Source organism: Sus scrofa, chromosome 11 (assembly GCF_000003025.6).
Source record: "Sus scrofa isolate TJ Tabasco breed Duroc chromosome 11, Sscrofa11.1, whole genome shotgun sequence".
Lineage (NCBI taxonomy): Eukaryota > Metazoa > Chordata > Mammalia > Artiodactyla > Suidae > Sus > Sus scrofa.
The window spans coordinates 21071772-21086398 of NC_010453.5; the positions used below are offsets into that span (position 1 = coordinate 21071772).

Genomic DNA, 14627 nt, shown 5'->3' on the forward strand with positions numbered 1-14627 from the left:
CTGGTGTTGCTGTGACTATGGTGTAGGCCAGCAGCTGTAGCTCCAATTCAATACTCTCCATATGCCACAGGTGAAGTCCTAAAAAGCAAAAAACAGATATGTGTACCCCAATGGTCATTGCAGTACTATATACAATAGCCAAAACATGGAAGCAACCTGACTGTCCATCAACAGAGGACTGGATAAAGAAGATGTGGTACATATGCACAATGGAATATTACTCAGCCATAAAAAATAATGAAATAATGTCATTTGCAGGAACACGGATGGACCTAGAAATTATCATGCTAAGTGGAGTTAGATGATGAGACACAAACATCATATGCTATCACCTATATGATGTACTTAAAAGTATACACCTGTATAGGTATACTTATATACATGTATAGGTATACTTAAAATAAGTATAATACGGAGTTCCCGTCGTGGCGCAGTGGTTAACGAACCCGACTAGGAACCATGAGGTTGTGGGTTCAGTCCCTGCCCTTGCTCAGTGGGTTAACGATCCAGCGTTGCCATGGGAGCTGTGGTGTAGGTTGCAGACGCAGCTCGGATCCTGCGTTGCTGTGGCTCTGGGGTAGAGCAGTGGCTACAGCTCCGATTCGACCCCTAGCCTGGGAACCTCCATATGCCGCAGGAGCGGCCCAAGAAATGGCAAAAAAAAAAAAAAAGACAAAAAAAAAAAAGTATAATACAGATCAATTATTTATGTAAATTTGGGAATAAGGAAGGACTTGTTAGGCTTAGCAATAAAAACAAAAATATAAAAGACTAGATTGATTTTGACCAACATCTCCCCATTTTCCCAACTGTCTCCCCTGCCATCCCTGGTTCCTGGTAAACAACATTCTACTCTCTGCTCCTATAAATTTGGTTTTTTTTAGATGCCACATATAAGTGAGATCATGCAGTATTTTTCTTTCGCTTAACATTCTGTCCTCCAGGTTCACCCATGATTTTATAACCTAAAATATAAAAATCCTCACATCAGAAAAAGCCCAAAACAAACCACCCCACTTCACATGGTAAAAGTGAGGCAGTTAGCTAAAAAAATATATTTTCAACATTCAGGACAGAGGGTTAATGTTCTTAATATATATAAAATTTTATAAATCAATAAAATAAACATCAGTAGAAACATCATAGAAAGATGTAAATGGAAAATCAGAAAAGTTGATACAATCATGACTATTTAACATGGAACCCAAATCAACTTTATTAATAATAAAAGAAGGTAAATGAATCATATGTACTTTTTGTCTCTCATTGGCAAATGAATATACTAGTTAATTCATTAAAATGAATGATGTTGCGGGGTCGATCCCTGGCCTCATTCAGTGGGTTAAGGATCTAGCACTGCTGTGAACTGTGGTGTAGGTCGCAGCTGTGGCTCGGATCTGGCGCTGCTGTGGCTGCGGTGTAGGCTGGCAGCTACAGCTCTGATCCGACCCCTAGCCTGGGAACCTCCATATGCCCCGGGTGCGGCCCTAGAAAAGACAAAAAGACAAAAAAAAAAAAAATGATGTTATGAGTTCAAGTAAAAAGGCATTTTTTAACTCCTGAAGAAAAGAAACTGATAGGAAAGAGCACCTTTTACCCTAAAAATAAAACGACTTGGGTGTACCCAAGTGGCCTGGCAGTTAGGGACCCTGCATTGTCACTGCTGTGGTGCGGGTTCAATCTCTGGCCCAGGAATTTCTGTATGCCTTGGGTGTGGCCAAAAAAAAAAAAAAAAAAAAAGATTTAAACTTTCATACAATGTCTACAATCTTAGTCAAAAATTTGTATTAAAATCAAAGCAAGCATAACTTTTGGCAAAGACTTAGCTTTACAAAATTTTATTGAATTGTTTACAATTGATAAAAACTGAAGAGAATTTATTCAGCAAGAGAATATTAGACTCCTAAGTTAGGCCACTTCCATGATGACATATCAGTATTGGATATACTAACAGAGAAGAAAAATGTTTGTGATATATGATTGAGGGGAGAAAGATAGTTACAACACAGCACTATTCCTTCCGTGATCCCATTAAAAGTTAAAGCATTTGGGAGTTCCCATTGTGGCTCAGTGGTAATGAACCTGGCTGGTATCCGTGAGGACACGGGTTCGATCCCCGGCCTTGCTCAGTGGGTTAAAGATCCAGCGTTGCCATGAGCTGTGGTGGAGGTCACAGACGTGGCTCGGACCCTGCGTGGCTGTGACTGTCTGCTAACTGCAGCTCTGATTCAGCCCCTAGCCCGGGAACCTCCATATGCCCCTGAGCGGTTTTGGACAAGGATGACGAAAACGTCAAAGTAGAAACACTCACCCATCTCTATTCTCCTGCCTCTGATGCTCCGGGGATTCTGGAAATTACAGTGGATGCCCAGTGACTGATTGATCTTTAAACGTTAAACTAGTGCTGCATTCCTGGGCTGATTTTTACAGATGGGATGTCAGTGATGACGGTGTACAGTTGAGAGTGAATCAGAAGACAGTAAAGTATTTGCACCAGAACCTGCACCTCTTACTTAACCAGCATCTGCTGGGGGCCTCTGGCCTCTGAAGACCAGTGATTCCCAGCTTCAGTGAGCAATAGAATCACCTGGAGAGCTCATAGTTAATGAAGATTCCTGGACACCATTCCAGAGATTCTGATCCAGTAGGTTTGAGGTAGATCTTTGAATCTGCATTTCCAAGAGTCTTACAAATGATGCTCCTATAGAATATAATGTAAGAAAAATTTAAAGCCTGCTAGAATAAGGGAGATTCTTCTATATACAGCTGAATGCTTATATATGTGTGTAGCATTTCTCTAGAGCTGGTAGCAATGTTTGCCTCTGAAAACTGGCATCTGGAGGAAATTCATATGAGGCAGACTTACTTTTTACTCTTACCTAAATCTTTTTTGAACTGGATATTATGTGCTACCATTACCCATTCAAAAGTAAATGAAACAGGAGTTCCCTTTGTGGCTTAGTGGAAACGAATCTGACTAGCATCGGTGAGGACGTGGCCTCTCTCAGTGGGTTAAGGGTCCGGTGTTACCGTGAGCTGTGGTGTAGGTCACAGATGCGGCTTGGATCTGGCGTTGCTGTGACTGTGGTGTAGGCCTCAGCTACAGCTTCAATTTGACCCCTACTCTGGGAACCTCCATATGTCACAGGTATAGCCCTAAAAAGGCAAAAAAAAAAAAAAAGTAAATCAAACAAATATGTTACATATTCCTCCAACTCCCTATTAAATATAAATACTCATACCTTTTGAACCAACAATTTCACTTCTAAGGATTTCTCCCACAGCTGTATCTAAACACGTGCAAATGACAAGATGATTCATTGCAATTTTTCTTTTTTATAGCAGGAGGTTACAAAAAGTTGAAAGTCCGTTAGTGTGAGCTGGTAAAATAAAAATAAGCTAATAATGCACTGATGTGAAACTGTCTCAGTGACATTAAATGAAAGGTTTCAGAAAGGGCGTATATTATGTTAACATTTTATTTTATTTATTTTATTTGCTTTTTTAGGGCCGCACCTGCATCCTCATGGATCCTTGTTGGGTTCCTAAACTGCTGAGCCACGAAGGGAACTCCTGTGTTAATATTTTATAAATAATAGGAAAGAAATATATGTGTAAGCTTACACATACATAAAATATCCTGGAAGAATATAAAAGGCTTGACATCATTTGTTATCTCTGAGAAAAGAAATGAAGGACTGGGCACTGGGGTTAAAAAATTTTTAAGATGTACTCTTTTGTATCTTTTAAATTTTGTGTTATGTGACTATACTACCTGGTAAATATTTCTCTAAAAATACTTGGTGGATATCTTTCCATGTCAGGGAAAACAGAGCTCTCTAACTTTTTAAATGGCTGAATGATAATACTTTGTTGGATTTACTGTATTTAACCAATTCTCCACTGATGAAAACTTAGCATGTCTAATTTTTCACTGTTGTAAATATCATTAAAAGAAATATCTTTGGATATAATTTTGCACACATGTGCAAATATTTTTGAGCAATAATGTCTAATAGTAGGATAAGAATATGTGTATTTAATTTTGACTGTTATAGCTGTTTAAATATTTAGTTCATCTTTTCTTTATTTTTTTGTCTTTTGTCTTTTCTAGGGCCACACCCACAGCATATGGAGGTTCCCAGGCTAGGGATCCAATCGGAGCTATAGCTGCCAGCCTATGCCAGAGCCACAGCAACGCCAGATCCGAGCTGCGACCTACACCACAGCTGGCAGCAACGCCAGATCCTTAACCCACTGAGCGAGGCCAGGGGTCAAACTGCCAACCTCATGGTTCCTAGTCGGATTTGTTCACCACTGAGCCATGACAGGAACTCCTAGTTCATCTTTTTATTATTTGTAAAAAATCTGATAGTTCTAGACTTTAGCTGCCCAAAACATTTTCCCTTGCCTCAATTTTCAGTTCCAGACTCTTCTTTCTTGTAAAGAATCTGTTCCATGTGTTTTGGGAGGGGGGGACTAGTTGCCCCTTTCTCAGTTACAGAAATGGGCGTGTGACTCAGCCAATCAGAGTATTCCATTCCTGCTGCTGTAATGACCTGTTCATCTCTGAAGATGTGAAAACAATTTGAGCCAATGAAAACCATCCCTCGTCTATTCTGTAGTAACAGTGGGGCAGATAGTACACTTTTCTCGGAGGCTCCTGACATTCCAGCACATGAGCCTGGAATCATCAGTGGTCATCCTTGCTACCTTGAAATGAGGCAGGCTTTCAGAAAGGTGTTACTAAGAGATGGATGATTGATTGATGGATCGATAACTCTTGATGACACAGTTTGAGCTCCTGAGCTGGCTGTGCCTAAAGACACCTACTTAAATGCTTTTGTTGCTTCCACAGTTTCTAGCGGGTTTTTGTCATTTTTCAGTCGAGATTCCTGGGTTAGTAGCCTCGCTCTCTGTCGGCCTTATGTGTTTCAGATGTTTTCTCCAGTGTGTTGCTTGTCTTTTGACGAAGTGTACGGTAGTTTTGGCTGGACAGGAATTAAAAAAATTTTTTTACATAGTGAATTGGTTCATCTTTTCTCTCGAATTTCATTTCCTGCTTAAAAAGACCTTTCTCATTCTGAGTCTTGATTAAGACCCTATTTATCCCTTATATTTATATTTTCAGTTTTGACCTTTAGGAATCTGGGAAGCAATTGTTGTATGGGATGTGAGCCAGATACATAATTGTTTTTTAACAAGAATAATGTTCTATCAACATGTACGGCATATATGTAGGCATCTCCAAATGATGACCTCTTGTTCATCGGGTGGTGGCGTTATAATTGGGTCTTTGTTCTTAGGTTTAGGTCTGTTTTCAAATACTTCTATAATAAGTGGGTCTTACTTTCATATTTAAAAAGCACACTGGAAGTTATTTTTTTGAAAGATCATTTAGATTCAAGGTGTGTACTCATCATGAGATTGAACTCTATTCCATATTTGTCCAAAGTTGAACAAGATAATCGCTTTGATGTGTATATGTACACATGATTATGAGCTCTAAGTATATTTTCATATTTGTCTAAGTAAGGTATATTTGTTTCTCTGCAATGTCTCTGTGTTATTATAATTTCCCTTGAATCCTATTCTTTAGTGTTTATTCCTAACTCAACGTGATAGCACCCAATTACTCAAACCAAAACCCAACATTTCTTGAATTAAAAAGTAAATGCACTTCTTTCTCAAAGAAATAACTCAGGGAAAAGTGTACGCATTAATAGGCTGTATGCGGAGTTCCCCTTGTGGCTCAGTGGAAGCGAATCTGACTAGTATCCATGAGGATGCAGGTTGGATCCCTGGGCTCGCTCAGTGGCTTAAGAATCCAGCATTGCCGTGGCTGTGGTGTAGACTGCAGAGGCAGCTTGGATCTGGCATTGCTGTGGCTGTGGCATAGGCCGGTGGCTACATCTCCGATTCAGCCGTTGGCCTGGGAACCTCCATATGCTGCAGGTGCGGCCCTAAAAAAGACAACCCCCCCCCCAAAAAAACAACAAAAAAAGGCTATATGCCACTCGGATTTTCTTTTTCTAAAATCTTATTTTATAATTGTGGGTATATTACATTTATAATGAATTTGTTATGCTATAAATAACCTTTCTGGATTACATGTGTAATTTGGCAGGTACTTCTACATAAATAATTTTACTCTTTTGCTAGAGAATACCTCATATACCTCTCAGGCAAAGTTTTCCTGTTTCTGCTTAAAATTGAATTCTCAAGGAGAAGAATACAAGCATCCCAATTTATTGGAATCATCAGTTGAAAGAGGATTTCGCCTAATTTATTTTGTTATTATTATTTTTTTTATTTTTATTTATTTATTTATTTTTGCCATTTCTTGGGCCGCTCTTGCTGCATATGGAGGTTCCCAGGCTAGGGGTCAAATCGGAGCTGTAGCTGCCAGCCGACGCCAGAGACACAGTAACGCAGGACCTAAGCAGTGTCTGCAACCTACACCACAGCTCACAGCAACGCTGGATCGTTAACCCACTGAGCGAGGCCAGGGACCGAACCTGCAACCTCATGGTTCCTAGTTGGATTCGTTAACCACTGCGCCACAACGGGAACTCCCCTAGTTTATTTTTTATCTAAATGATATTACTTCCCAACATGCACAAACCTGACATAAAGTATATTTTCTGACATTCTCTAATAAGACAGTTGTATAAATTATAAATTCATTTCATTTCACCAAATTTAATTAACAATGACATTTCAATTTTTATTTTTCACTTTTTTTTTGTCTTTTTGTCTTTTTTTTTTAGGGCCGCACCTGAGGCATGTGGAGGTTCCCAGGCTAGGGGTCGAATTGGAGCTGTAGCTGCTGGCCTGCACCAGAGCCTCAGCAATGCCAGATCCAAGCCGCATCTGTGACCTATACCACAGCTCATGGCAATGCCGGATGCTTAACCCACTGAGTGAGCCCAGGGATCGAACCCACAACCTCATGGTTCCTAGTCGGATTTGTTCACCACTGTGCCAAGGTGGGAAGTCCCCAACCTTTTAATTATTTATTTATTTATTTATTTTTGGCTGCGCCCATGGCATGTGGAAGTTCCTGGGCCAGGGGTGGAACCTGTGCTACAGCAGTGACCTGAGCCGCTGCAGTGACAACGCCAGATCCTTACTTAACCTGCTGCACCACAAGAGAACCCTGGCAATGACATTTTAGATTTAAGTTAATCGCACACAAAAGGTAGGCCATATATGAAACAATTCTATGCCTTTCTAGAATTGTCTCTTGTATCAAAATGCTCTTTTACCTTCCTCTTGCCAAATACTAATTTTTAAAGTCTCAAGTTCTACTGTTTGCATATGTTGCTTTGCAGTGTAATTTGATAAGTTTTATTTTCTTGACAGGCTATCACTGAAAACCTATTGAATGCTGGCACTAGCCTAGCCTAAGGAATCAGGCTTTACAAGATGATGGTCAAAATAACTGAGAGGGAGTTCCCGTTGTGGCACACCAGAAACGAATCTGACTAGTAACCAGGAGGTTTTTGGGTTCGATCCCTGGCCTCACTCAGTGGGTTAAGGATCTGCTGTTGCCATGAGCTGTGGTTTAGGTTGCAGATGTGGCTCGGATCCCAAGTTCCTGTGGCTGTGGCGTAGGCTGGTAGCTGTAGCTCCGATTTGACCCTGAGCCTGGGAACTTCCATGCGCTGAGGGTATGGCCCTAAAAGCAAAAACAAAAACAAAAACAAAAAAAACCCTGAAAGATAGTACCACTTTTCTAAGAGCCTGAATAATAAATTCAAACAACAAAATACAGTACTGGAATCAATCTTTATTTCCCCAAAGCAGTCTACAACTGAGATGAGTGGCACTGACAGGTATCCACAGAAATGCACAAACATTGGGAACTTGGGTACGTGACTCTGAATCCATAGGAGGCCCAGACTCCACTGATGAAATACTATCTTATCCCTGAGAATGGGGTAAAAAGGCCACTTGTAAGGTAAATCCTTTTTACAAAGGATGCTAACATTTTTCTTTTTATAGTAAACATGCTCCAAAAGAAACTCTCTAGCTCTTCTTTGGAATCCGAAGACTTTTACTAATCCTTCTTAAGTAAGTATTCTACCAAGATTCCCTAACAATCACCAACTTGCATCAGGTGCTAGGATTGCAGAGAGGAGTCACATGAGACAACGCTTACATCGTCCACACAGCACCTGTGCTCTGAAAGAAATGCGTGATTCTACACATAAACTTCAGTGGCTTTTAAAGGGGGACTCATAAATCACTGTATAACTCATCAACTCGGGATTTAGAGAGATTCTTTTACCAGGAACATTCTCAAAACCCAAACTGCTTTCCTTTACTCTTCTGTAGCAGGAAGAGGAACAGACATAAAATAGCACAGGAAGCTGGGTGGCTCCGAAAATATCGTAGGATCGGATGATGCGAAAACCTTCACCGAACCTTGGCCCGTGACACCACTCACATTTGGACGTGCTGCAACACAGGAAATATCAGATCCACCAGAGGAAAGACATTTTGCTTGATGCTACGGGAGACTCAGAGTAGTATAAAATATGGCCTTTATCATTATTGATCTTACCGTCTCATCGAGGAGCTAAGATATCCACAAATGAAAGACTAAAATGCTAAAAATACATATTTATATAAAACAATCCTGATTTTCTAAAACAAAGTATCGATTCATAGTAAGAAAACACTTTTAAGGACAAATCTCAAATAGACAGTAATTATCCTTGGACTTAGCCTGTGTGATCACAGGAAATTTAAAATTTCTTCATACTGTTTTTCTGTATTTTTCAAATCTTCTATAATAAATATCTGTTATTTTTATTACTCAAAATAGATACATCATTTTAAAAATAAAGGGACTGTCGTTACCTAGTGTATGATTAGTGTAGGATATATATTTTTATTTATTATTTTTTGTCTTTTTAGGGCCACCCTCACAGCATATGGAGGTTCCCAGGCTAGGGGTCCAATTGGAGCTATAGCCGCCGGCCTACACCACAGCCACACCTCACGGCAACACCAGATCCTTAACCCACCGGGCAAGGCCAGGGATCGAACCTACGTCCTCATGGATACGAATCAGATTCGTTTCTGCTGAGCCACGACCAAAACTTCTGGGTATATATTTTTAAATGCTCACAAATCAGTTTGTGTGTTTTTTTTAAAGATATCAGCCCCTTACTACATTAACATTAGCACAGAACTAACTGTTCACGGAAGAAGAAACTTGAATGTCCAGACAACACTGAGAAGGGAAGCGTCTCAGTTTCATCAGTCGTCAGGGAATGCAAAACGAAAATAACCAAGAAACACCATTTCCCAAATCGGCAGATGGGCGACGCGGAAAAGTCTGACTGTACATAGTTTGCTGAGGATGAAGATCACCAGGGGCTCGCACGCCTCCGTGGTGTCATCACGTTGGAGAGCCATGTGGCAGTTTCTCCGTAGGCTGAAGGTGCACAGACTCGATGCCTGAGAGACACTTGCATATTTGTGTAAAGAGATTTACTTTAGGATGTTTGGGCAGACTTCTTGGTAATAGTCAAGTCAGAAACAATCCGCATGTCTACCAGCGAGAGGGGATAAACAGATGAGGAAACTTAAATGAACTAGAGCTCTATAAAAAGAGGTGGAGAATCCAGAAAAAAAAAAAAAAAGAGAGGTTGAGCATAAAAAACAAGTTGCAGAAGCGCATATCTTGTGATATTTACATAAACCTGAAAACCGTGAAAAATGATACCGTGTATTTGTTCGAGCTGTTTTTCTGGCACCGGCCAGTTCTCCAGTTCTCCGTAGGTACCAACTAGGTGTCCTAGTGTTCAATTCAATTCTGACACTACCTGGAATTAAGCATCAGGCGCCACACACTCAAGTGTTCAGTCCCACAAAATTACTCTCACTTCAGGTGCACCTCCAAGTATTGGGGCCCCAGGTTGCCTACACTTCTGTTCAACATGGCTACAAACCGGGGGTACCCACAGCCCACTGCCCAGTTCTGATAATTTGCTAGAATGACTCATAAAACTCGGGAAAATGCTGTACTTAACTGTTAGAGTTTGTTGTAAAAGATACAAATGGAGAATCAGCTGAAGCGAGGTCTCAAAGGATCTTGAGCACAGAAGCCTCTATCCCTATGGAGTTGGGGTGCCTCACCTTTTAGGCATGGAATGTGTTTGTCAACTTGGAATGTCCTTGAACTCCACTGTTTAGGGATTTTCACTTTATAGGCATGATTGGTTAAGTGATTGGCCGTTGAGACAGAACTCAATCTCTAGGGCATCTAGTCGCCTATTTGTTGAAGGCAGATGGTCTGTCTGGCTACAGCCCTGATCCAGAAGCTGTCTGATCTCGTCATCCCCAGACACCGGCAAGAATCACTTCATTTGTATAAACTCAGCTACTGTTCAAAGGGCCTTTTGCTGCAAATAACAAGACACGCCTATCACTCAGACAATTCCAAGAGTCTTAGGAGATCTGTGCCAGGAACTGGGGGCAAAAAGCAAATATTTTTTTCTTAGACCGGAACATGTAAGGGAATCATAATTATCCGTAATGAGGAGAGTGGTTACCTTCAAGGAGGAAGCAAATGAGATTAGAGAAGGGTCAAAGGAGGCTTCACTGTATCTATGATGTTTTACCTACAAATAGTGATATAAAGCGTACATAACAAAATGATAAGATATGGCAAAGCAATGAAATTTTCAATTTAAACTATATTCATTATATAAATGTGCTCGTATAGCTTTCTTTTCTTTTCTTTCTTTCTTTCTTTCGTCTGTCTTTTAGGGCCCGCCCATGGTATATGGGGGTTCCCAGGCTAGGGGTCAAATTGGAGCTGCAGCTGCTGGCCTACGCCACAGACACAGCAACTCAGGATCCGAGCTGCGTCTGCGACCTACACCACAGCTCATGGCAACACCGGATCCTTAACCCACTGAGCAAGGCCAGGGATTGAACTCAAGTCCTCATGGATACTGGTCAGATTTGTTTCTGCTGAGCCACGATGGGAACTCCTTATAGATACATTTCAAAATAGAAAAGCAGTGTATGCTCAATTAGTGAGCAACTACTGGTAAAGAAAGTTGTCTATTTACAGTACATGTCATAACCCTAGCAGGCTGAGCTTCAAGTCCAATCCAGGTATTGAAAGCCAGTCTCATAGAAACAGTAGAGCGAAGGTTGCCAGAAGCTGGCGGGAGGGAAATGGGCACGTGTAGGCCAGAATGTGCGAGCTTCCCTTGATTAATGTCACGTCACATAGCTTGTTCTTTGTTTACCTCCTCATTTGGGTGAAGCTTGGCATCCTTGAGTTACTCTCCTTGTGTTTTCAATTTTGGTAATTATCTCTAAATTTCCAATTAAGAAGGAAAGGCATTTATGACTCTTATCAGCCTTCATATATATCATGTCTCCTTCCTCCAAGGATGCCAGTAAAAAATAGAGAGGCAACCCCTAAAAAAACCCTCAAATGATTTTCTTTTTCTTTTTCTTTTTTTTTTTTTTTTGTCTTTTTGCCTTTTCTAGGGCTGCTCCCGCGGCATATGGAGGTTCCCAGGCTAGAGGTCAAATCGGAGCTATAGCCACCGGCCTATGCCAGGGCCACAGCAACTCGGGATCCGAGCCGCATCTGCAACCTACACCACAGCTCACAGCAACGCCAGATCCTTAACCCACTGAGCAAGGCCAGGGGTCGAACCTGCAACCTCATGGTTCCTAGTCAGATTCGCCAACCACCGCGCCACGACGGGAACTCTCCTCAAATGATTTTCAATAAGGGTGCCAAGACAATCATTCAGTGGGGATAAGGACAGTCTTTTCGACAAATGGTGTTGGGGAAACTGAACACCCCCAAATGCAAAAAAATGAAGTTGAGGGTGTTTCCTGGTGGCCTAGCAGTTAAGGATTCAGGAGTGGCACTGCGGTGGCTCAGGTTTAATTTCTGGACTAAGGACTTCTGCATGCTGTGGGTGTAGCCAGAAAAAAAAAAAAATGTAGACCCTTACCTCACGCCATATGCAAAAATTTACTCAAAATGGATCAAAGAACTAGAACCATGAAACTGTTAGAAAAAATATAGAGGAAAAGCTTTATGATATTGGATTTGGTAATAATCTCTTCTAAATGACACCAAAGGCACAGGAAGCAAAAGAAAAAAATAGATAAGTTGTACTTTATCAAAATGTTAAACTTTTGACATTAAAGGACACCATCAACAGGGAGAAAAAGCAACTGAAAGGGAGAAAATATTTGTTAATCACTTAGAAGAGGTTAATATCCAGAATATGTGAACAGCTATGACTTGACAAGAGAAAACATGAACAATCCAGGTAAAAAATACACAAAGGACTTGAATAGACATTTCTTTAAAGAAGGTGTACAGATGGCTAACAAGCATATGAAGATACTCAGCATCACTAATCATTAGAGAAATGCCAATCGAAGTCATAGGAGATACCACTCACACCCATTAGGATGGCGACCGTAAAACCGAGAACAAAACAGAAAGTGACAAGTGTTAAGATGTAGAGAAATTGGAACCTTATGCACTGCTGATGGGAATGTAAACTGGTGCAGCCACTGTAAAAAGCAATGTAGTAGTTCCTTAAAAATTTAAAAATACAATTACCATATGATGCAGTAATTTCATTTCTGGGAATTAGAAGAAAAATGGAGAGCAGATATTTGCATGCCCATGTTCAAAGCAGCATCATTCACAATAGCCAAAAGGTGGAAGCATTGAAAATGTCCATTAACAGATAAATAAAATATTTATACAGTGGAATTTTATTCAGCCTTAAAAAGGAAGGCCATTCTATTCCACTCCTGGGCATATATCTGGACAAAACTTTCCTTGAAAAAGTTACATGTACCTCTGTGTTCACTGCAGCACTATTTACAATAGCCAAGACATAGAAACAGCTTAAATGTCCATCAGCAGATGAATGGATCAAGACGATGTGGTATATATACACAATAGAATACTACTCAGCCATAAAAAGAACAAAATAATGTCATTTGCAGCAACATGGATGGAACTAGAGCGTCTCATACTGAGAGAAGTAAGTCAGAAAGAGAAAGACAAATACCATATGATATCATGTCTGGAATCTAATATAAGGCACAAATGAACCTTTCTACAGAAAATAAACAAATTCATGGACTGGAGAACAGACTTGTGTTTGCCAAGTGGGAGGGGAAGGGAGTGGGATGGACTGGGAGTTTGGGGTTAGTAGATTCAAATGATTGCATTTGGAGTGGATAAGCAATGAGATCCTGCTCTATAAGCATAGGGAACTATATCTAGTCACTTGTGATGGAACATGATGGAAAATAATGTGAGTAAAAGAATATATAGGAGTTCCCGTCGTGACTCAGTGGTTAACGAATCCGACTAGGAACCATGAGGTTGCAGGTTCAATCCCTAGCCTTGCTCAGTGAGTTAAGGACCCGGTGTTGCCATGAGTTGTGGTGTAGGCTGCAGACGCGGCTCAGATCCCGAGTTGCTGTGGCTCTGGCGTAGGCTGGCAGCTACAGCTCTGATTAGACGCCTAGCCTGGGAACCTCTATATGCCATGGGAACGGCCCTAGAAAAGGTAAAAAGACAAAAAAAAAAAAAAAAAAAGAAGAAGAAGAAGAATATATATATATGTGTGTGTGTGTGTGTGTGTGTGACTGGGTCACTGCTGTACAGCAGAAATTGACAGAACGTTGTAAATCAAGTATAATAGAAAAAATAAAAATCTTACAAAAAAAACTTGCTGCAACACACACACACACCCACCCACCCACCCAAAGGAAGGCAATTCTGACATGATACAACATGGATGAACCTTGAGGACACTATACTCACTGATATAAGCTGATCGCACATGTAAAAAGACTAATGGTTTATGATTCCACTTATATGGGAGTTCTAGAGTAGTCAGATTCATAGAGAAGATAGAAGGGTGTTTTCCAGAAGCCGAGGGGGAGGGCGAAGTGGGGAGTTGATCTTTAGTGGGTATGAAGACCCATTCCAGGCTTGCAGGATGAAAAGAATTCTGGAGATTGGTTCCACAGAAATAAAAATATACCCTTTAAAATGGTTAAGATGGGTAAATCTTATGTGTATTTTACCCCAGTTGAAAATAAAGTTTTGAAAATTTGGGAGCAAATACCAGAAGAAACTTGGAAACAGAGTTTGGCATTAGGTGTCTCTGGCGGTAAAGGGGGGAAGATGTGGGCAGGGATAATTTTCATTATAACATTAGTAGTAAATATTCTTTTGGGGGGAATATTTTCTTTGAGCCAAATGGAGGAGTATAACCTGGGAACAGCATCTCAGAAAGCTCTGAGTACTGTCCCCAAATATTCGTCTCTTAAATACTTGTGTTGAAAAGATAAAGAGAACAAAATTTTTGGTTGAGCAGGACACCTAAACTCTTGGGGAATGTCAGCTTCAGAAGAAGGGAGTGTAGTGGCCTGAGTTATTTCCTTTTTCCCTCTGACATTTCTATTACTGCCTTCGAGTAAGCGATATGTCTTTGAGAAAATACACTGGTATTAATACAATTACATGGGAGATTAAGCACAGTGAGTTATCTTTAGTAAAGATGACTTTGCAAGTATTAGGTACGATCAAAGCTTTG

General features: G+C 40.6%; 1 protein-coding gene across 1 annotated transcript in view; it reads right to left on the reverse strand.

Moving 5' to 3' along the window:
• Window positions 7659-14627, reverse strand: part of LRRC63 (leucine rich repeat containing 63) — a 46182-nt gene continuing 39213 nt past the window's right edge. The window contains exon 9 of the mRNA XM_021065391.1: window positions 7659-8463. Coding sequence (XP_020921050.1) covers window positions 8220-8463 — 244 coding nt within the window. The 3' untranslated portion in view covers window positions 7659-8219. The remainder of the gene's footprint in view (window positions 8464-14627) is intronic.